Consider the following 23,492-nt stretch of genomic DNA (forward strand, 5'->3'; position numbering starts at 1 on the left):
TATTGCTATAAACATGAAAATGGTTAAATTGTAGACTTACTAAAGTCTATAAATTAATGCAAAAAGAAGAAGAAGAATAGGGACAGTGCATCTAGTATCAGGCCTTGCTTTAACTAATATAATTTACGTTAAGATAACACTTCATGGTGTGAAAAATCTAGCCCTTTGTGCAAAAGGTGCTTATCCCTGGAACTTTTTGGAAGGTGTGTGCCCAGTTACATCTGGCGTAAAACTATAAAAAACATAATTTCAGAAAAAGAACATCATACTGAATGTAGTAAAACATGGTGGTGGTAGTGTGTGTGTGTTATGATGGTCTGGAGCTGCTGGATAACTTGCTGTAATGGATGGAAGCAGGAATTCTGCTGTTTATCAGAAAATCCTGAAGGAGTATCTGATCCTCCATCTGTCCCTTAGTAACCTCAAGCGCCAGTGTACTTGGGTTCTGCAACAGGACAATGACCCCAAAGCACACAAAGTCAAAGTTAATATTTGAATGACTTAAAATATTGGTGTTGTTATGGGGTGGATTATTAGAGGAGGAACATTAGGAACCTTTACAACTCTCCACAAACTGAGACATTTACTTTTATCTTCCTTCTGAAGAACAATACAATCCCACACTTCTGCACTCTTCTGGTGCAGATATTTTATTAAACGATGATGAGAGTATAAATGCACTTTGGTAAAGGTTTCTTGTGTTATATATGAGTTGGAGAACAATAGATGTTGTAGTTATCTCGATTCTTACCTCCAGTTTTGTGTTTGTTTGTCCTTGTTTCTTTAGGTCTTGAGTGTGGCAGAAGTTGATGTCTTGCGATGTGCTGTTCCATCAAAATGTGAATGGAATACTAGTTGTTTTAATCTGTTGTTTTTTGCTCATGTTATTATTGTTATAATTGTTATTATGTTGTTGTTCTTTTTGTTTTTACGTGTTGTTCTGGTCCCATAAGCCTGTAGGAAGCTTGTGTTCAGGCGTTTCCAGAGACCCTGTTCACACTGGCACAGTGGAGCCGACGTTTCAGCTGCATCTTATTTTATTCTTATTTTTTATTGTTTTATTTTATCCAACAAAAGTACAGAAGAATGTATGCTGGGAAAATGAAATGCATTGAATTTACATGATTCAGTACAGTCACGGTTGCATCAAAAGAAGATCGTTATCAATCGAAACAAATCGAGTCAGAAATTAAGATTGATAAAAATTATAAAGTGAATGAGAATAAACTAAGAACAAAAAAATCATAATATAAAAACATAAGAATCAAAAATAAAAAATAAATAAATATAAATCAAAAAACAAAACAATACAAATTTAAATAATAACAGAAAAGAATAACTCGGTAAAAACAGTCACACGCTTTTGGATTATTTTTATTAAGTATTATGCAAATTCAATATACCATTGCTTTTCAGTGTAGGTATACTCACATAGGCATACACACATATTTTCATGCACCGTTCTTTTATCTCAGAATTGTTGCATAAATAAGGTTTAAACATAAAATGTAATAACTTCTTCTTTATTAAACATATTTATTAGAGACTGGTGCTTAAATGAAAGTGATTGAGCCCAAAAACCTCACTGTAAATCAGGAGAATTCCCCTAAACCCCTCGAGCTCAGAGCTCATCTGTACTGTCTGGAGAGAAGAACAGCAAAAACCCGACGACTGGAAACAAAAAATTAATCCTGTTATAGCTCCTCTTTTCTCTCCGCTATAGAGAGACTATAGAGACGGTGAAATAATGAAATGAGGTTTAAAGGGACGTCTGAGAAATTCGCACGGATGAATCATCTGCTATCTTTTCCCATAAATTCTGGAAAATCCGATCATCTGGACAGAGGAGGCCCTGAATACGAGCCCTGAGTGAATTAAAGGATTTAATAGAAAGATTTATATAAATATCTGTCAGCAGAACTCTTTAAAATGTGGTTTATACACTCGATGACAAAAAAATAATAATGCACCCTGACTGCTGCAAAGTGCTAAACTTGCTTCCCTATAAAAGACATTAAGGGGTTAGATAGGTTTAGTTTTCAAGTTGGGTTTAAAGTTAGGATTAGGACAAGAACTAGGGGGCTACTTTTGGGTAGTGTACCTCTTGGTGAGAGATTGCTGCTTGATTGCCGGACATGCATCTTTGATGCACATGAAGGTTTAGGACCAGGGTGAGGACTAGGCTTAAAGACTGATTAGGGGATCGTTTTAAGTTCAGGCATGGGTTTAAAGTTAGGATTAGGATAAGAACTAGGTTTAGGACCAGGGTAAGGATTAGGTTTAAAATCAGATTAAGGAATAGGTTTAGGTTTTGGAGTGGGTTTATAGTTGGGATTAGGACAAGAACTAGGGGATACTTTTGGGTAGTGTACCTCCTGGTGAGAGATTGCTGCTTAATTGCCAGACAGGCATCATTAATGCACTCGAAGGGTTAGGACCAGGGCGAGGATTAGACCTAATGTCAGATTAAGGGAAAGGTTTAGGTTCTGGGATAGGTTTAAGATTAGGATTAGGACAGTGACTAGGTTTATGGTCAGATTAAGGGATAGGTTTAGGTTCTGGGTTGGATTTAAGGTTAAGTTTAGGATCAGGTTGAGGATTTGGTTTAAGGTCACATTAAGGGATAGGTCTAGGTTCTGGGTTGGGTTTATAGTTAGGTTTAGGAAAATGACTAGGTTAAGGACGAGAATTAGGTTTAGGTTCAGGTTCTGGGTTAGGTTTAAAGTTAGGATTAGGATAAGAACTAGGTTTAGGACCAGGGTGAGGATTACTTTTAAGGTCAGAATAAGTGATCGGTTTAGTTTCTGGGTTTGGTTTAAGGTTAGGATTTCGACAAGGAATAGATTTAAGACCAGTGTAATGATTAGATTTAAGGTCAGATTAGGGTATAGGTTTAGTCCTGGAATATGTTTAAGGTTAGGATTAGGACTAGAACTAGGGGCTATTTTTGGGTAGTGTACCTCCTGGTGAGAGATTGTTGGTTGATTGCCGGACATGAATCTTTGATGCACTCGAAGACTGAAATTGGCTTCTCAATTCTGCCTTTTGTCCTGGACTGAAGAGTTCACACTGTAAACTGCAGGTGTGATTGATGATCTGAGGAGCATCTCATACAGTGAGAGTCGGTCACTCCTAGTAGTGATAGCAGGAACACTAACAGTGATCTCAGTGATCTGTGCAGAACATCCTGCAGATACATGTGTTGCTGCCTCTCCTGCAGAACTTCCAGCTGATAGCAGCAGCATTTTTCAGCAGGGTAATGTTCACTCACACACAGCAAGGGTTTCCCAGGAACACAGTCTCCACCAGATTACAGCACTTCCTCGTCCTGTCAGCTCTCCAGATTTATCACCAATCCAGCATTTATGGAGCAGCTGGGACTCAGCTTCAGCTTCAACCTACGAGTGTAGAGCTACAGGATCTACAGGACCAGCTGTAGCAACAACTGTGGGTAAATGTGCTGCAGGATCCATACAGAACCTGTAGAACCTCCATACCCAACCCTCTCAATCTTATCTTATATCCAGCATAGAGGAACCAACAGGGTCTAAAACTAAATTATTTTAAACAGAATTCTTTCCCCAATACCTTTATCCTTATTTTGCTTTATTTTTTTTTTCTTGTCAAAGACTGTATTTACCCAAAAGTTTCCTTAATTTTCATGTTCTTGAAGTTTTATGTAGTTGGTGAAGGATAACAGCCTGTAGGCATCTGGCAGCTTCTTTATTTTCTGAATTCCAAGCCCAACCTATTCTCTACCCTACTTAACTTTTATATCTGGAAAATTCAGACCTGGACTTGCACCAATGAAATAGCTATATCCATTTTACATTATATATATACTTACATCTATATACGTTATATCGTTTTCTGAAGCTACCAACACTGGTCAGATGCCCTAGGTCATCGTCAACTATTGTATGTAACAGTTAATCCACTATTGTACAACTTTATCTATAAAAACAGGAATATATTTTCATTTTTTCTTTTCTTGAAATGGTTTCACGTACTGTTTTAAAGACGCACTGCTGTACTTGTGGCGTTTCTTTGATTTTCAGACCTGATTCAGAATGTACCTAAAACAATACTACTGTTGCAAAGCTAACAATGCTAAAGCTTGATGTTGCTGACAAGCTCAATGCCATCTCGACCTACCTCTGAGAGAGTTAGCTATTGTTTCCAGTTGAGAGCGAGCAGTGAACAGCGCTTTATGGAGCTTAAATAATGTAAGTTTACATAAACATTTGAATTTTGTATAGTTGAATTATATCCCCATGGCAAATTGATGGTGACAATTCATTAGTTTAATTTTGAACTATTATTATTTTGTTTTAGATTTGTGAAGTGGGAAATACTGATGTAAAAAACATAGATTTTAAAATTACAGCTTACAAATGTTTTAAAACAATTGAAAATATTAAATCCTGAATTATATAATTTTCTGGGAAGCCCTGACATTTGACATTTGGCCTAAATTTGAGTTTATAATTAAAGAAGCCTGGGAATGCAATCAAACAAAAATTCAGATTTTATGCCTTTAATTTTTAAAGCTCCATATGCTTCCCTTTATATTGCAACACTTGAAGGGACCCAAGCAGTCCTCACAATACATTCCTAAATACATAATAATTATTCATAATCAATTATAAATGCTAATCGGGGCAACTTTTACATAAAGTTTACATAGAAAACTTGTAACATAAAATGTGTTTGTGGTTTCCAGCATACAGTATACAGTATATACAGCATTAGGAATGTGTTAAATCAGTTTATTTTTCCCAGAAAGCTCTGTATGATGTTTGGGGTGGAGATTAATCCGGAGCAAACTGTGTTTATCATATTCAGTTTGGTCATATATATATATATATATATATATATATATATATATATATATATATATATATATCGACAATATGTTGATCTATGCTCTCTTTACTTATGTGAAGTGGGATCAGAGTTCCTTTGATATCCGGTTACTCGTCTGAAGATGTTCCAGGATGTTATTCTTCACACAGTTAGAGGACACGGCTCTGTGCCAGAACATTGTGTCAGATCCTATGTTGCTCTTTGAGTCAAAGTTGTTTTCTTTGCTCTGTTCGGAATGTTTGTCTAAGACTGTATACTGGATCTCAAAATAAAGCCAAAAGTGTATGACAACAGTTCACAGTGGTCCTGTAATTTTTTACTGGGTTGCTTTAGACCGTATAAAATACAATTTAACAAAAGTTTAAATGGGTATGTTTATTATTTTTATTATTTTTAATGGGAAGAAGCCTTAAAAAACATCAGAGCAACACTGAGGAGGGGATTACTGTATTGTTTGCACTATAAAGTGTACTTAAAATCCTTTGATTTTAATTTTCCCAAAAATCATCAGAGCTCCTTATAATCCGGTGCTCCTTATGTATGAATTCTACCAGTCAGGTATTAAGGAGCAGTAAAGCCACTCTGCTGAAGTACAGAGTTATAAGGGTGAGTTTACAGCAAAGTTTCTCCAGCACTAAGGCTGGGTGCAGCAGCTTTAGCATTAGCCGCTAAAACAAACTATATTAAAACAAGCTATGTGGGACAAACGCCTAGCTGATAGCACCCTAGGTCACCGGAACACTCAGGGTTCCTCGATGTAGCGCTATTGGGGGGCATTTACTAGCATTCCTAATTGGGGCTGGCTAGCACTGCTAACCACGGCTGGCTAGTACTGCTGACTAGGGCTGCTAACCAGGGTTGGCTAGCACTGCTAACTGTGGCTGGCTAGCGCTGCTAACTGGGGCTGGCTAGTGCTGTCGACTGGGTCTGGCTAGGTTTGCTAACTATGGCTGGCTAGCGCTGCTGACTGTGGCTGGCTGCACTGCTGACTGGAGCTGCAGAATTCTTCTTTTTCAGTGTTTCATTCTTGCAGAATAAAACACATTTTACCCAATCTCTCAATAAAATACAATCAGAGCCCTGCACAGTGGGCTCCCAGCGGGACTCGGGGGGTTAATAGAGGCAGAATAAAAACAGGAGGCTATTTCAGAAGTTTCGATTTTAGCTGTCACTACTCTTACAACAACATCTGCATTACTCATGATTTCCCCGTAGGCTTACAGCGAGGAGTCGGTCTGATTTGACCACCATGTGCAACCAATTAAAAAGGTGAAAGTTTCGCTCTCAGCTGAACAGCCGGCCGAGCCACGTCTCCGCAGGTATTCAATTCACTAGAAGAACGTGATTCACTATTACGGAACAGACGACCAGTTCCTTTAAACATAACAGGGATTTAGCATTAGCGATGAGTGTGTGTTTAGGTAATAATAACACTGCCTGGAAATGTACAATCAGGAATTATGGTACATCATAAATTCTTTACGTACATGTGTGTCTACCCTAGTGATAGATTAAAGTAGATTAAAGTATACTTAGTATTATTTTTCCTGTAGTGCACTAAAATGTTCTTGTAGCCTCATTATTAATCAGTATATTTAAACATCGATAAAATGGAACAACTTTTTGTACTTATTATACTTTAATTGTATAAAAATAGTACAACAAATGTCTTACTCAACTGTACTAAAATGGAACTATTTTAAATACTTAAATACTTAAATAACATTTAAACATTTAAACTACTTCACGTATGTAACCCCATATTTTAAATGTGCTTACAGTAAAATTATTATATATTTAATGAGTATTATAACTGTATCACTATTTATTATACACCAGGTATATTAGAAATGTACTAAGAAGTGATGTTAAATATATGTGATCTATTTACAAATTTGTTCTTCTTGTTCCTGTCTTTGGTAAGTAGTGAAGCACACTTCAACTATACTTCGTTGGCTATAAAAATTTTAATACACTGTACCACATTTTTTACGAATTGTTACAAATGTACTTAATTTTTTTATTTGACATTTAAATGTGTTATTTAACACTGTCTCCTATAATTTACTTATATATACATTTTCCGAATTATAATTACAGAGCATTGAAACATTGAAATACATCTTAACTGTTATATTAAAGTAATACCTAAATATATATTTTTAAACATTTTACCAATGTAGTAATTTAATTTACTTTCTCAAAAGTTACATGATACATTGCACTTTTAGTGAACTACTGTAACAGCTGTTATTAACACACTTTGCTAAAAATGTACAAAAGTATATTTGGTTTTTTTTTTAAGTCCAGCTCTGTGTAATTTAGTCTCAGTATAAATAAAACTGTTCTGTGAAGACCTCAATGGTTTGTTAGAGATGTAGCCAAGAGACCCATGATCACTCTGGAGGAGCTGCAGAGATCCACAGCACAAGTGTATTAGGAGAATCTGTCCACAGGACAACTATGAGTCCTGCTCTCCACAAATCTGGTCTTTATGGAAGAGTGGAAGAAGAAAACTGTTGTTGAAAGAAAGACAAGTTACTACAAGTCATATAGTAACACTGCTCATCACCCTGAACACACCATCCCCACTGCACTGTGAAACATGGTGGAGGCAGCATCATGCTGTGGGGATGAGCTTTTCTTCAGCAGGGACAGATTTAGGAAGCTGGTCAGAGTTGATGGAGGGAAGATGGATGGAGATAAATAAATACAGAACAATCCTGGAAGAAGAAAAGCTGTTGGAGGCTGTAAAAGACTTGAGATCTTCCAGCAAGACGATGACCCTAAACATACAGCCAGAGCTACAGTGGAGCTATAATGATTTAGATCAGAGAATATTCATGTGTTAGAATGATCCAGTTAAAGTCCTAAAGACCTAAATCTCATTGATCTTCTGTGGAGAGACATGAAAACTGCTGTTCACAGACCAACGCTCTCCATCCAACCTGACTGATCTTCAGCTAAAGAAGAATGGAGGAAAAATCTCTACAGTCTCTAGATGATCAAAGCTGGTAAAGATAAACCCCAAAAACCAAAAGACCTCCAGCTGTAACTGCAGAGAAAAGTGGATCTACTAAGTATTGATATAGGGGGCCTGAATACTTTTGTGCACAATTACATGCTACTTTGTGTTGGTCTATAAACTGGGGTAATCAGTTCCAATACATTATACATTATTAGCTATACAGCCAAACGGAGGTCCTGCAACCAGTGACTTTACTGATCTTTATTGGACACTAAACTTTTCGGTCTCTATTCCAAAAGGACAATGCTCGTCCACACACTGCTGCTACTGCATTTCAAGAGCTTCCTTTAACTTAAAGACACACATGCAGAAGTGAGAGTGTCTATATGTGAACTGAAACTATGTAGATGTTGGGTTATGCAACAGGACAATGACCCAAATCACTGGAGCAAGTCCACAGAAGACTGGCTCAAGAAAAACAAAATTTCCCTTTTGGCGTGGCCAATCGGAGCCCAGAATCTCCATAAAATACATTTATGTTTATGGTTGTAAGGTGACAAAAAGGGGTTCAAGTACTTTTTCTCACCACTTTGTTTCTCGTAAATGTATAATAATGTATTGTTCCTGGTAACATTATGATTAAAGATAAGTGTAAACTCTATATTTACTGTGTATTAAATGAAGTAGGTCGTGATTTAGTGCACTCTCTAAACTCCACACTCTAAAACACACCGAGCGCCGCTGTCCCCAAACTCCAGAGCCGAGAGGCAGAGCCCGATTGGTGAATTCCTCTCGTATGAAATCAGCTTTAAACAGAGCGGGAGGCTATTTTCAGCCCAGCTCTCTGAGAACGCTTCAAGTGCTTTCAGTCTGATTCAGTTTTAGAGTAAACACACCCAACGCCTCGCTCCCCACCCCTCACTCACATTACAGCACTGATGGAAAGAGAGAGAGAGAGAGAAAGAGAGAGAGAAGGAGATAGTGAGTGATCGAGGAAAATTGGAGGCAGCCATTACATATTTTACATTTCTCAGATTGCGCAGCGACAGAGCCAGCAGCACATTATTCTCTGGGAAAGAGAGAGAGGTCAAAGAAAATAAACTTCAAAAGTCTTTCTAAGAATCATTAGTTAAAAATCTCACAGTAAAGTCTTTCTAGATTTGAACTACAGTACTGTAAACTATATAGGTTTATCGTTGAGTATAATGAACATTGTTGTTTTATTCTATAAACTACAGACAACATTTCTCCCAAATTACAAATAAAAATATTCTCATTTAGAGCATTTATTGACAGGAAATGAGAAATGACTGAAATAACAAAAAAGATGCAGAGCTTTCAGACCTCAAATAATGCAAAGAAAACAAGTTTATATTCATAAAGTTTTAAGAGTTCAGAAATAATCAATATTTGGTGGAATAATCCTGGTGGTTTTTAATCACAATTTTTTTTCATGCATCTTGGCATCATGTTCTCCTCCACCAGTCTTACACACTGCTTTTGGATAACTTTATGCTGCTTTACTCCTGGTGTAAAAATTCAAGCAGTTCAGTTTGGTGGTTTGATGGCTTGTGATCATCCATCTTCCTCTTGATTATATTCCAGAGGATTTTAATTTGGTAAAATCAAAGAAACTCATCATTTTTAAGTGATCTAAAATAGCATAGCTTTAAACAGCAGCAGATCTTCTGAATATATCTACACTGATGGGCGTGGTGTTCTGGAAATGAGGTGTGTTCAGGTACATTTCTGGAGTTTTGCTTGTTTATCTTGGTAACAGAAAACACAGGAGCTCCACTGACTGAATACAACCTAGACAGACACCAACAGTCAGACATTCATCACTATCTTGGCAACAATAAACAGAATAGTAAATAAAATAACATTGCTGTTCCCGTAAATGAGTTGCTGGAGCTCCTTCACAGCGTCAACCAGCAGCTCAGTTTCCTCTGCTGAGAAGAGTTTGTTCAACACATCCAGGTAGCTGCACCGTTACAATAGCAATCCACCAAAGTCAGAGCTCACCTGATCTACTCTTAAAGAGAATGATGAGCAAGAGACACTCTGATTGGTTTATTTCATGTTACGCCCAAAATTAACCACACCCATCATTAATTAAGATAATTAGTAGATGACTTTCTTTGCGAATCACACATGGTGTACTTTTCCTGGCGTTACAATAGCAAAGACACACTGCTGCTAATTCAAGAGATTTGAGTCTTGAAGACACTGCAGCATTAGTCCTAATGTTTTTGTTGCTCTAATGGTATTTACTTGTTTATTTACTGTATTAATTATTTTATGTAGACAGCATTAGTTTGACTGTGTATCCATATACACTGCTGTTTATTCAGACCGTGTGATGTTTCTGTAACCTATGAGTAACCCATGAGTTTTTACAGCCCCTCCCCCAAAATAAGCAGAGCTCTGAAGGTGGCAGTTGTGAGGTCCAGACCCAGAACACAGAGCTTCCTCTGTGCTCCACCAGCCCCCTTTACTACCACAGCCACAGCCACTACAACACCACTGCCACTAGCACAGCCACACTACTACAACCACACTATCCCACTGCCACTACTGCTGCCACAGTTCAACAACATGGGGCTTTTGTGGTTTACCTACAGAGAAGATCTTTCATCACTTATTTTACCATTTAATCACATTACTAATGCTTCACATGATACACCACACAAGATTAACAGTAAAAAAAGAAGAGCAAGAAAAAAAGAGAGCAAGAGTGTTAGAGAGAGAAAGTGAGTCTAAAGAGAGAAGGGAGAGAGAGAGAGAGACAGACAGACAGAGAGACAGACAGATAGAAAGAGAGTGAGCAATAAAGAGAAGGGGGAGAAAAGAGACTGATAAATAGATAGAGTAAGAAAGAGAGATATATAAAAAGAGAGACTAAAAAGTGCAAGAGTGATAGAGAGAGTTAGCAACAGAGAGAGAACAAGAGGATGAGAGACAGAAAATGATGGCAAGATAGAGAGAGAAGGGGAGAGAATGAAAGAGAGAAAAAGAATGAGCAATAGAGAGAGAAAGAGTGTGAGCAATAGGGAGAAAAGGGGATCGAAAGACATAGAGAAAGAGAGTGAGAAATAGATAAGGGGAGAGAATGAAAGAGTGAAAAAATGAGCAATAGAGAGAGTGAGCAATAGAGATAGTAATAGAGAGAGTAATGGAGAGAGAGAAAGAGTAAGAAAGAGAGATTCACATAAAAAGAGACAAACTGAAAAAGAAACAGCAAGAGTGATAAAGAGAAATAGACTAATATAGAGATTTAGCGAGAGGGAGGGAGAAAGGGAGTGAGCAATAAGGAAAGAAGGAGGGAGAGAGTGAGCAGTAGAAAGTGAAGTAGAGAAAAAGAGAGCAAGAAAGAGAATGAGCAATAGTGAGAGAGGGTGAGAGAAAGAAAGAGACCGATAAAGACAGAATGACCAATATTGACAGAGAGAGAGAGCGAGAGAGAGGAGAGATATAAAAAAGTGACAGACTGATAAAGAAAGAGAGTAAGAGAAAGAGAGTGATAAAGAGAGAGAGACTAAAAAAATGAGAGTTAGCAATAGAGAGAGGGAGAGAGAACGAGAGAGATAGGATGACTCTGCCTTAGCCGCACCTGTCTCATTTGTAACTCCGCCCCCTCATCCCTTCACCAGGTGTTTCTTGTCTGTGCCTGTATATAAATACCCCATGTGCTCCTTTGTTCTCTGTCCTCCTTTTGTTTGATCCTGTTGTATTCTATTCCACTTTACCGTGTTATTTCAGTCAGTTTGAGCCTTGTTGTTAAAGTTTATGTTTGTTTGTTTATTTTTTGTCGAGGTTTTCTTCTTTAGTTTTGTTTTGTTATGGCCACTAATAAAAGGACAGACTTGCTTTTGCATCCTGCCTCTGACTCGTTACACAAATAGAGAATAAGGACAAGACATAGAGAGAGAGAAAGACAAAGAAAAAAAGATATACTGTATTTACCAAGAGATAGATAGAAAGACAGAAAGAAAAACAGACAGGTTGAGAGAAAGAGGGCGAGAGACAGACAGACACTCTAGGAAACTTGTGAGTAAATTATTTCAACATCACTTAAAAAGTAAAGAGAAATGTAGAAAGGAACCCGGCAAGCTGTTTTATATTCCGCGGCGGTCGGACAGTGCCGTCGCGCTTTAATGATGGATTGCTTCACACAGCAGCCGCTCGGCGAGCGCCGCCTGACACAGTCGAGTTAATAACCATGTCGTCTCGCTCGTTTCTCGTCGCCATTAAAAGTGAGAGGTACTGAAAGAAGGTGAGCGATCGTACCGATTCCGAGCACGTCCCGTCGCCCGTCCTGCACGACAGTTTAACTCTTAGAGGTCTGGATATGTAACTGACATGTTACTCTACATAACTGCATAATTATTCATATAGTCAGTTACATAACGAAGTACAGTTGTGGTGGGAAGACAGAAAAAAGTATACGTCACAATCTACGCTCAATGACGATAAACTAACTTGGCATGCAATTACGTTTCAGATAATCAACATCTAATGTGGACTAATTAAACACTGTCAGTGCTTCATCCACTGGCCTATAAAAAGACTCTTAGATGCTACTTTTGAGTAGTGTACCTCTCGGTAAAGTTCAGATCAGGCCCAAAAAAATCCAGCCCGAACCGACCCGAATCTGTGCACATTCTACCCGAGTCTGATTTAAATCCCACCTTTTTTTAGCAAGTAGAACATTGAAAAATGAGCTTTTCAAAAAGATTTTCAGGCTGTTTAAATGACCGAAATCTGTTCAGAATGATACTAATTAACATTGCAACATTGAAGAAGCATAGACCTATTACTTAAAAAAATATATTATTAAGAACAGATCTCCGAAAGATTAAAACAGCAAGAAACGAACAATGATCTACAGGAACAAACAATTAGGCTACAAGAATGATGTAGACATTTTTGGTCTGGTTTGGTTTGATTTGGAATGTTTTGGTTTGATTTGGATTCGTTCTGCATTGTTCTGTTATGGTCTGGTTTGGTTTGGATTGGACTTGTTAGGATTGTATTGGTTTGGTCTGATTTCCTTTGATCTATTTTAGTTTTGGTTTGGTTTAATTTGATTTTGGTTTGGTTTAATTTGATCTGGTTTGGGTTTGGTTTGGTTTAATTTGGTTTTGGTTTGGATTGATTTGGACTGGTTAGGGTTTGGTTTGGTGTAATTTGGTTTTGGTTTGGATTGATTTGGTCTGGTTTGGGCTTGGTTTAAGACTTGTTTGGATTAGGTTGATTTGGTCAGAATTGCTTTGGTCTAATTAGTTCTGGTCTGGTTTGCTTTGAATATGACATATGGATTGGACTCATTTGGTCTGATTTTCTTGGGTTTGATTTGGTTTTGGTCTAGACTTGTCTGTTCAGGTCTGGTTTGGTCTGAATGATTTTGTCGGATTTGGTTTGGTCTGATTTCCTTTGATTTGGTTTTGGTTTGGATTAGATTGATTTGGTCAGAAGTGCTTTGGTTTGGAATGCAGTGCTTTGGTCTAGTTTGCTTAGGCTTGGGTTAGGTTTTGGTCTAGACTGTTCTGGTCTGGTTTGGTTTTAGACATATTTGGCTTGGAATATTTGGTCAGATTTTCTTGGGTTTGATTTGGTTTTGGTCTGGACTGGTCTATCCTGGTCTGGTTTGGTTTTAATGATTTGGTTTTGGTCTGGACTGGTCTGTTCAGGTCTGATTTACTTTGATCTGATTTGATTTTGGTTTTACACAGAGAAAACCTAAGTCTACTGAAAATGCTTCAAAACAAACCATGTGAGAACACTGTCTGTTTAGATGGCCTGTAGATTTGTCAAAAAACACCATCTTGCTTCTCTTAGTCCAATGATACGCCCCCTCTTCATGTGCCTAGCCTGTGAGATCAACACAACACAATCCTTTACTCAGCACTCAAAAAACCAACACACACTGGTGATTTTGATTTGTTACTTTGCTATATTGTGATTATTACACCATAGTTTTATATAAAATAAAAATAGCATTAAAAACAGAAGCTTATCAAAGACCATTTTATTAAGGCCAACCCCACCCGGCCCGAGGAAAGTGGTGGGAAATCTCGAATTGGGTTGGGCTATCTCTCACACCTAGTGTCTCCGACTGCCTTCATTAAGCAATGTTTAAATATCTGAACAGTAAAGTGCAGTTAATGTATCTTATAAGGTGCACTTTCAATCATTTAATTTTTCCAAAAAACATTAGTGCTTCTTATAATCTGCAAAAAAGTAGCACCCTGATTTGATAATTAGGGGTGGGTATAATATCAGGGTATAATATTGGTCACCATATTAAAAAATGTTGGCGATATTATTGCGTACGGTACGATATGGCGATACACCCCTATCAGGATCCATACGGAACCTGTAGAACCTCCTCCATACCCAACCGTCTCAATCTCAATAATCTTATATCCAGACTATAGAGGAACCAACAGGATCTAAACTAGAGCTTTATTTCAATTGCACTTTAGATTTTGTCAGAAATCAGTTTTTACCAAAAGCAGATCACAGGGCTGAATCTCAATATGCATTGAAAACCATCATCCTATACTCAGAAAAGCTGTGTAGCACATCCCACAGTGCTGTTTCTGAAGGCATGCAGCAGCAGAGATGTTCGCTCAGTGATCCACATCGTTTTCACGTTCTCCTGTTTACAGCACATCTGGTACAGCTACACTCGCCCAATAAACAGCTCTGTTTATTCTCTCACCACGCTTCATGATGTTTATCAGCTGTTGGTCCAAACAGTTCCGTGTTGTCTGCATCATTACTCACATCCAGAGCATACACAAACACAAACATCACGAGCGGCTCTGATGTCATTCACCCCGGCTAAATATCATTTTACACATCTGAGAGATTTCATAATACCCAGGAGACGTCAGTGTGTATATCTGTGTGTATCAGTGGCCCAAAAACTCATAAAAACTGCTTTAATTTGGACGCAAAAGTTTGATGCCAGATCCTCACTTTGGTGTTCATTACTGAGGTTAATGAGATCCTGCAACCAGTGACTCTACCTTTACTGAACACTGAACACTCCGCTCTCTATTCCAGCAGGACAATGTCTTGAAGACACTGAATATACTATACCATGCGATTCAAATTATGATCAAGAGTTTGGCCATCATATCAGCCGAAGTTTTCCAAATATCATTGCAATGATGAACTTTCAGCTGGATGCAACTATTGCAACTACAGTATATGGTCTGGTCTGGATTGGGATTAGTTTGGTCTGCATTGCTCTGATCTGGTTTGGTTTAGATTGGGCTTGTTAAGATTGGTTTGGTCTGATTTGGTATTGGTTTAGACAGCTCTGGTCTGGTTGGTTTGGATTGGATTATTTGATCAAATTTGCTTTGGTGTGAATTGTTATGATTTGAGTTTGGTTTGATTTTGGCCCAGACGTTTCTGGTCTGGTTTGATTTAGATTAGATATGCAATTGTTCTGGTCTGGTTTGGATTGTATTGGTTTGGTCTGATTTGGTTTGTGTTTGGTTTCATTTGGTTTTGGTTTAGACTGCTCCGGTCTGGTTGGTTTGGATTGGATTGATTTGGTCTGATTTGTTTTGGTCTTGTTGGTTTTTATTTTGGTTTGGTTTTGATCTAAATATTTCCTGTCTGGTTTGGTTTGTATTGGACTATTGGCTTGGATTATTTGGCCAGATTTGCTTTCGTCTGGAATGGTTTGGTTTTGGTCTAGACTTTTCTGGCCTGGTGTGGTTTTCTTTGAACTGGTCGTGTTTGGCTTGGAGGATTTGGTAAGATTTGCTGTGGTCTGGATTGGTTTTGATTTGGTTCTGGTCTAGACTGCTCTGGTCTGGTTGATTTGGGTTGGATTGTTTTTTTGTCTGGTTTGCTTCGGTCTGGTTTGAGTTTGGTCTAGACTGCTCTGCACTGGTTGGTTTGGATTGGATTGATTTGGCAAGATTTGCAGTGGTCTGGATTGGTTTTGATTTGTTTTTGGTCTAGCCTGATCTGGACTGGATTGGTCCAGATCCAGATTGCTTTGGTTTCATTCAGACAAATCCAAAGTCTACCAAAAACAAACCATGTGAGAACACTCTGTTTGCCTAGATGTCCACTGGCGAGAAACATTAGCCAATTGCATAATATGTACTCTCAACCGGAGACAACCTGGCTCTTAAAGAGAATACTTAATTTTCCGGTAGTTACAATAGCAAAGACTCACTGACACGCCTTAAAAAAATGGTTTCAATGACCAAACAATTCCTGTTTAATCAGATAAAAAAAACAGGTTTGAAAAGACCCTACAAATAAAAAAGTAATGCAATTGTCGGCCAGGTTAAGCGACAAAAGTCCGTAGAAAGTTTTGGCTCCCAAAACAATGATAAAACAAAAATCTCAGCTACGTTTAACTTTTCTGAGCTGGTCATCGACTAATCCCTGTAATCAGTCACGTCCAGTTTAATAGAGTACAGTGTTCTGGTCTCCAGCAGGAAGGTCCAGGTCAGCTCTGGGAGAAGCCGGCACTTCAGTGCTGCTCAGTAATGGATGAAGCTGCTGGATCTGCAGGCTTTGAGTGAGAAACTGAACATTAAGCAGGAAAGCCGGTTTCAGCCTCGCTCGTCCGTCTCTACAGTCATTTGTTCCAATTGTCCTGCTCTATAAACACGCAGATCCCTGCCTCACTTCCATCCTCGCCGACGTAATGAGAATTTATCGCTCTGCCATTTCCTGAGGTACGGACTCCCACCGAGCCACAGGAAAAAGGCATTTGCATAAAGCTCACGATTGATGGGTGACACGAGGAAGAGTGTGGGGAGATGAGTCTGTGTTCAGGACAGGAGAAAGAGGGAAGAAACTGAATTTCCAGGCATTTCCAGAATTCTGATATTCAGATATTTGCCTGCTTATATAAAATAAATGACTGTCTCTGGAATATATGGAAATTATTAAATGAATCATTAATTAAAATAATGACATGCCTTTTGCGCTTTTTGAGCTACGAAAGGCATACTTTTCCAGACGTTACGATAGCAAAGACGTACTAAAACACCCTAAATCAAGCTGCAAGAAACTAATAGAACGCATTTCCAGAATTTCGATTGGATGTTCGCCTGCTGTTCTTAAAGATCTAGAAGAATTAGAATATTAAATAAATGACTGTAAGTCTCCAGAAGATATGAAAATGATTAATGATTAATTTAAAGAATTACTACATGCCTTTTGTGTGTGTCGAGCTATGCACGGCATACTTTTCCTGTTGTTACGATAGCAAAGACACACTGACACGCTCTAAATCAAGTTACACGGTGCACTACAGATAACTAAACTAGTTCCTCCAGTGTCTAAACAGACCACAGAGAGAGAGAGAGAGAGAGAGAGAGAATGAGAACGAGAGAGAACAAGACAGAAAGAATGAGAGAGAGAATGAGAGAGAAAGATACAGAGAGAGACAGAGAACGAGAGAGAGAGAGAGAGAGGAAATGCTTTGGGACGTTGGGTTGGAATATGTACTTTGGCCACATTTATCCTTCTGGACTTAAAGGCTAATAGCATTAGTCTAGAAATTCCTGGTATGTGTGTGTGTGTGTGTGTGTGTGAGAGTGTGTGTGTGTGTGTGTGTGTGTGTGTGTGAGAGTGTGTGTGTGTGTGTGTGTGTGTGTGTGTGTATGTGAGAGAGAGAGTGTGTGTGCAGCTGGTGCAGAGAAACAAGGAGACAAGCATGGCAATGTTTCTTCTAAAATTAAGGATATTAAAAAGAGTTTATCCTGCTTTTATTGGGGTAACTGTCTCTACTGTCCTTTTTTACTTTGTAAAGAAGGAAGTTTTGGAGGAAGAACATTGTTGTGAGGATTTGATTGCACTCAGAAACAAGAGCTGAGTTAGTGAAGTCTGGATGTTGGATAAATTATCACCACCCACCTCATACTCAAAACCCCAATTTGCAATTAAAAAAATGGAGGATCAGTTTCTCGGTCACATGACATCACGGTGTTCAGTAGCTCCTCCATTTCCACTCGCTGTTGTGTTTTTTTAAAGTGGATCTCCGTGGAAACCGTGGCATGTCCAAAGTGTAATTACGGTGTGCGGCAGTGGACAAATATCTATTTTATTAAAGGCGAGGAGACGAAACTCAGAGATGTGCGTCCGGACGGGACTAAAATTACCGGAGGAGCACGGAGTTCAGAGAAAAACAGTAGATAATTCAGCCTGTAATTTTCTCAGAGGACGTCTGAGAAAAACACCTACATGATCGTTCTGGACGAGAATAAAATCACAGAGGATAAAAACCCCCATAAAAGAGAAAATTACCCAGAACCCGCTGAGAAAATAATCCTGTCTGGATAGGACTTAAGCTGCACTATAAACTCAATACAGGCAGTTTGAGACTAAGTCACTAGTAAGGATGCTACATCAAAGTGAACACAGGTGTCGCCATGTTTCCCTTCTAATGGGGAGCTGGGGGAGGAGCCTAAGTAAAGAAAACTGTAATTCTTAAAAAAACATTTTCTTTTAAAGTTAAACGAGTGCTGGATGTTAATCTACACAGATTTCTCTCCTGAAAACTGTTTATTTTTTTACTGTTTGAGTAAAGCGCTTCTGTTTATTAACAGTAAACTTTCCAGCATTTTATCCAAGTGTGAGTGCCAGCCTTAGTTAGCATTGTTAGCCAGACATGGTTAGTAAGCAGCAGCCAGCCCCAGTTAGCAGCACTAGCCAGTCTCAGTTAGCAAGCACTAGCCAAATCTGGTTAGCAGCGCTAGCCAGCCGCAGGGAGCAGCGCTAGCCAGCCCTAGTTAGCAAGAACTAGCCAGATCCTTTTAGCAGCACTAGCCAGCCACTGTTAGTAAGCACTAGCCAGACAGAACTAGCCAGCCCCGGTTAGCAGTGCTGGAGCTGCTGGAGCGTAGTAGTACAGTATCTGTGATGTGATGATGATGTCATGCACTGCCCTGCTGCCTCCTGATTGGCTGGTTAGGCAGATTAAATAACTGTATGAATAAGTAGGTTTACAGGACGTCCTGTTATATGTGGTGGGGGTGTTTATACAGGAAATTTGTGTTGCGGGACCGTGACCGTGTCCCCCTCGTCCAGACCCCAGATATATAAAGCCCTCTCTGTGTTTGGTGGTCGGTGTGGTTCTACACAGTGGTATTCACCATCGCCCCACCCAAACTACACCCCCGTCCCACTGTCCCACCCTTCAGCTCACACCAGACCTGGTAACATGTTTACTGTACATTCATATGGCTGAAATAAGGACAAAAGGACACAGGACAGTCTTGGGACTGGGGACAGCATGTAGGGACAGTGGGACATCATGTAGGGACAGTAAGTTGGGACAGTATGTTTGGAGAGTACGCTGGGAGAGTACGTTGGGATGTTGGGACAGCATGTTGGGACAGTAGGAGATCATGTTGGAACAGTTTGTTGAGACAATAAGAGAGCATGTTGGGACAGTGGGACAGCATGTTGGGACAGTAGGACAGTATATAGGGACAGTGGGACAGCATGTTGGGACTGTGGGACAGTATGTAGGGACAGTGGGACAGTATGTTGGGGAGCATGTTGGGACAGTATGCTGGGAGAGTATGTGTGGACAGTGGGACAGTATGTTGGGACAGCGCGGCAGTATGTTGGGACAGTGGGACAGTATGTTGGGAGAGTATGTTGGGACAGTGGGACAGTATGTTGGGAGAGTGTGCTGGGACAGTGGGACAGTATGTTGGTACAGTGGGACAGTATGTTGGGAGAGTGGGCTGGGACAGTGGGACAGTATGTTGGGACAGTGGGACAGTGTGCTGGGACAGTGGGACAGTATGTTGGGACAGTGGGACAGTATGTTGGGACAGCAGGTCAGTATGTTGGGACAGTGGGACAGTATGTTGGTACAGTGGGATAGTGTGCTGGGACAGTGGGACAGTATGTTGGTACAGTGGGACAGTATGTTGGGAGAGTGGGCTGGGACAGTGGGACAGTATGTTGGGACAGTGGGACAGTATGTTGGGACAGCAGGTCAGTATGTTGGGACAGTGGGACAGTATGTTGGTACAGTGGGATAGTGTGCTGGGACAGTGGGACAGTATGTTGGGACAGTGGGACAGTATGTTGGGACAGCGGGGCAGTTGGACAGTGGGACGTCAGGACAGGACAGGACAGTTTTCTCGGAGTCTTCAGCTCCACTGTTGACCCAAATTCCACCACAGAACAGAAATGACATCATGTTTAATGTTCAGCTCTTCATCACTCCTCTAAACTACTACAGTTTAACCCCTTCAGAGCTCAGATTATTATATTATTATTTATTAATAATATTTAAAATATTTTAATAATGTAAATTATGTAATAACTTCTGGGTTTATATAGTAGCTTTTCCTTCCCTGATTTTGTTATTTATAGGTTTATGTTTGAGTAAAATAAACATTGTTGTTTTATTCTATAAACTACAGACAACATTTCTCCCAAATTACAAATAAAAATATTCTCATTTAGAGCATTTATTTACAGAAAATGAGAAATGACTGAAATAACAAAAAAGATGCAGAGCTTTCAGACCTCAAATAATGCAAAGAAAACAAGTTCATATTCATAAAGTTTGAAGAGTTCAGAAATAATCAATATTTGGTGGAATAATCCTGGTTGGTTTTTAATCACAGTTTTTTTCATGCATCTTGGCATCATGTTCTCCTCCACCAGTCTTACACACTGCTTTTGGATATCTTTATGCTGCTTTACTCCTGGTGTAAAAATTCAAGCAGTTCAGTTTGGTGGTTTGATGGTTTGTGATCATCCATCTTCCTCTTGATTATATTCCAGAGGTTTTCAATTTGGTAAAATAAAAAAAAACTCATCATTTTTAAGTGCTCTCTTATTTTTTTCCCAGAGCTGTATATATAAGTCAGATATATAACTCACTCAGTTATTTATATACTGTATATCATTGACAGTATATAAGAGATAAAACCTTCTTAACCTTCAATGTAAAATAAAAGATCTTGGGTAAAAATTAATGCAGAAATAAATGTACTTTCCCTCACAGCAGCATCAGGGGAAATCAGGGAATTACGCAGAAACAGGAGAAAAAACACTTTGAAATACCGCCCCCTGTGGTGAGACCACAGAACTGCATCAGTTGTTTTTTTTTTTTGGACCAATACTGCCCCCTTTTGGTGGAATTATAATGTCATTTAAAGATTTGCACCCTTAAAAACAGTCAAAAATACCAAAATCTTAAAAAACATTATGTTTAAATACATTATGTTTGACCGTATTTAACAGTACTTAAGACAGTAAGACAGTAATATATAACACTATAAATGGTTAAATTATATCTTAGTTTATAATTTAAACTAGTTAAAAACATATATTATAAAATTACATTATAAAATTAAAGGCTTAAGAATATAGTAAATAATACTGAATTGAGACATTAGCTAAAATATGTTGTGATGATGTATAATGTCTTAACTAATGTCAATTTATAATTGGTACTAATTAGACATCCGGTAGTAAGTACTAATTAATTTACCCTCACTGTAAATAAGCGTAAATAATAATAATAAATAATAAAATAGCACAATTATGTGATTATGTTTGATTAATAAAATAAACATATTGATAAAAAAATAAGGATTCACATGAAACTATTTATATATATTTTTCGGAAGATGTTTTGTTCTAAATGTATTTGCAATAAACAATATTAATATCATTTTATGCTGCTAAAATAATATGTAATAAAAAAAAATCATAACCTAATAATGCTTTTACACCCTTTTAAAGTGAAATGAGTTAAAAAAGTGTATGTATGTAAAAGGTTTATATTAAATATAATATAACATTAATACAAAACATTTAAATAATTAAATAAAGCTGCATTATTGGCTCATTAATGTTTATAGGCTCTACTAGGGATGCACCAAACATTACGGAAAAAAAAATATTTTTATTAAGCCAAAAAAAATCCACTTATGATGTTCAGATGAATAAAAAGATCAAATAACTTTAGGATGTTTAAAATGTATAATTTTTTTTTATTTATTTATGTTCCTTTTAATTTATATTATGGTGAAAAAAGTCACATAATTTATAAAATCCTGCAAAATCTAAATGTAAATTTGTTCGGTTTTGGTGCGATGTTACCATAAAACAATGATTTAATTCAGAATAAAATATATTTTTTAAAAGAAACAGGTGTCCAATTACTTTTGCCCAAATATTATAGATACAGACAGACATACAAAGCAAGATTTATTTTTTTTACATTTAAGTATTTATTGCCATTTTGTTGTTTGAAGAAGATAAATACTGTAGATCTGTGTCGACACATCCATTGTTTACTACTAATTATAATTTAAATACAAATAAAACACATTAATACATTACTGTGTTATTTTATAATATATTCATATATGAATCTTTGGAATCTTCAAGTCAAAATATACTGTATATATAAAATAATATACTCTACCTAATTACAAATACTGTACATCCTGTTTTAGAAGATGGCAAATAACATAAATAACATAAATCACATAAATCACATTATTACCCTACAGATAACCTACAATACATAATACACACAGCATTACATATAAATATAAAATAAATACTGTATATTAACTAAAATAACATAGAGTTTTAATAACAATACAAACAAAACACACTGAATTTAGATTACAGCATGTTTACATAACATGTTATACTACACATGCTCTCCTATACTAACAGATACAGGTTGTAAATTTGCATAAATCTGGAAGTTCACATACAGTCATTATAAGTAGTAAAAGTATTATTTTTAAATTTTAGATGTTAATGATCTATGCTTTTTAATGTTGCATATACAGTTCTGTGTTAAGAGTTTAGAAATAATCAATATTTGGTGGAATAACCCTGGTTGGTTTTTAATCACAGTTTTTTTCATGCATCTTGGCATCATGTTCTCCTCCAGCAGTCTTACACACTGCTTTTGGATAACTTTATGCTGCTTTACTCCTGGTGTAAAAATTCAAGCAGTTCAGTTTGGTGGTTTGATGGTTTGTGATCATCCATCTTCCTCTTGATTATATTCCAGAGGTTTTTAATTTGCTAAAATCAAAGAAACTCATTATTTTTAGGAGCTCTCTTATTTTTTTTACAAAACTGTTTATATCTAGATAATATTATGACATTTAACCAACTGTTAAGAGTGGTGGTGGTAGCATCGTGCATCAGGTTCTGGATTATTTCTGAATTATTTTAACAAACCTTTACAAGCCATCAGAAAAACCCAAATATAGAAACAGAATTATACTTTTAAATTACATTTTTTAAATAAAAATGGATGTTGTAATTCATTTTGCCTAAGAAAAAAATAAATATTAGAAATAAACAAATGAAAATTTAATATAGCAATGATATTCATATTTATGAAAAGTGTCAGTAAACCTCCAACATGGTTAAATTTCAATGGTTTCCAGAAAAATCCCTTTTTGGTTCAAATAGTGAGCAGAAGTGTTTTTCCACACCTATATACACAATTATATATAACTATAGTGCTGTTGATCATATGAGGAAAAATGTGCTGATGCATTTTAAAAGTTTAATACTGATTTTATAATAGCATATTTGATACTTCTATAGTTACTCGTGCTTGTGTATAATCTGATAATATAATAATAAATAGAGGTAA

The 23,492-nt window shown here is 37.5% G+C and overlaps 1 protein-coding gene across 1 annotated transcript in view; it reads left to right on the plus strand.

Annotated features, from left to right (window-relative positions):
* loxl1 (lysyl oxidase-like 1) overlaps positions 1-5,162 on the plus strand; it is a 31,779-nt gene extending 26,617 nt beyond the window's left edge. Inside the window, exon 7 of the mRNA XM_022685693.2 lies at positions 788-5,162. Coding sequence (XP_022541414.2) covers positions 788-794 — 7 coding nt within the window. The 3' untranslated portion in view covers positions 795-5,162. The remainder of the gene's footprint in view (positions 1-787) is intronic.
* Positions 5,163-23,492: the final 18,330 nt, after the last annotated feature.

This window comes from Astyanax mexicanus, chromosome 9 (assembly GCF_023375975.1).
Source record: "Astyanax mexicanus isolate ESR-SI-001 chromosome 9, AstMex3_surface, whole genome shotgun sequence".
NCBI lineage: Eukaryota > Metazoa > Chordata > Actinopteri > Characiformes > Acestrorhamphidae > Astyanax > Astyanax mexicanus.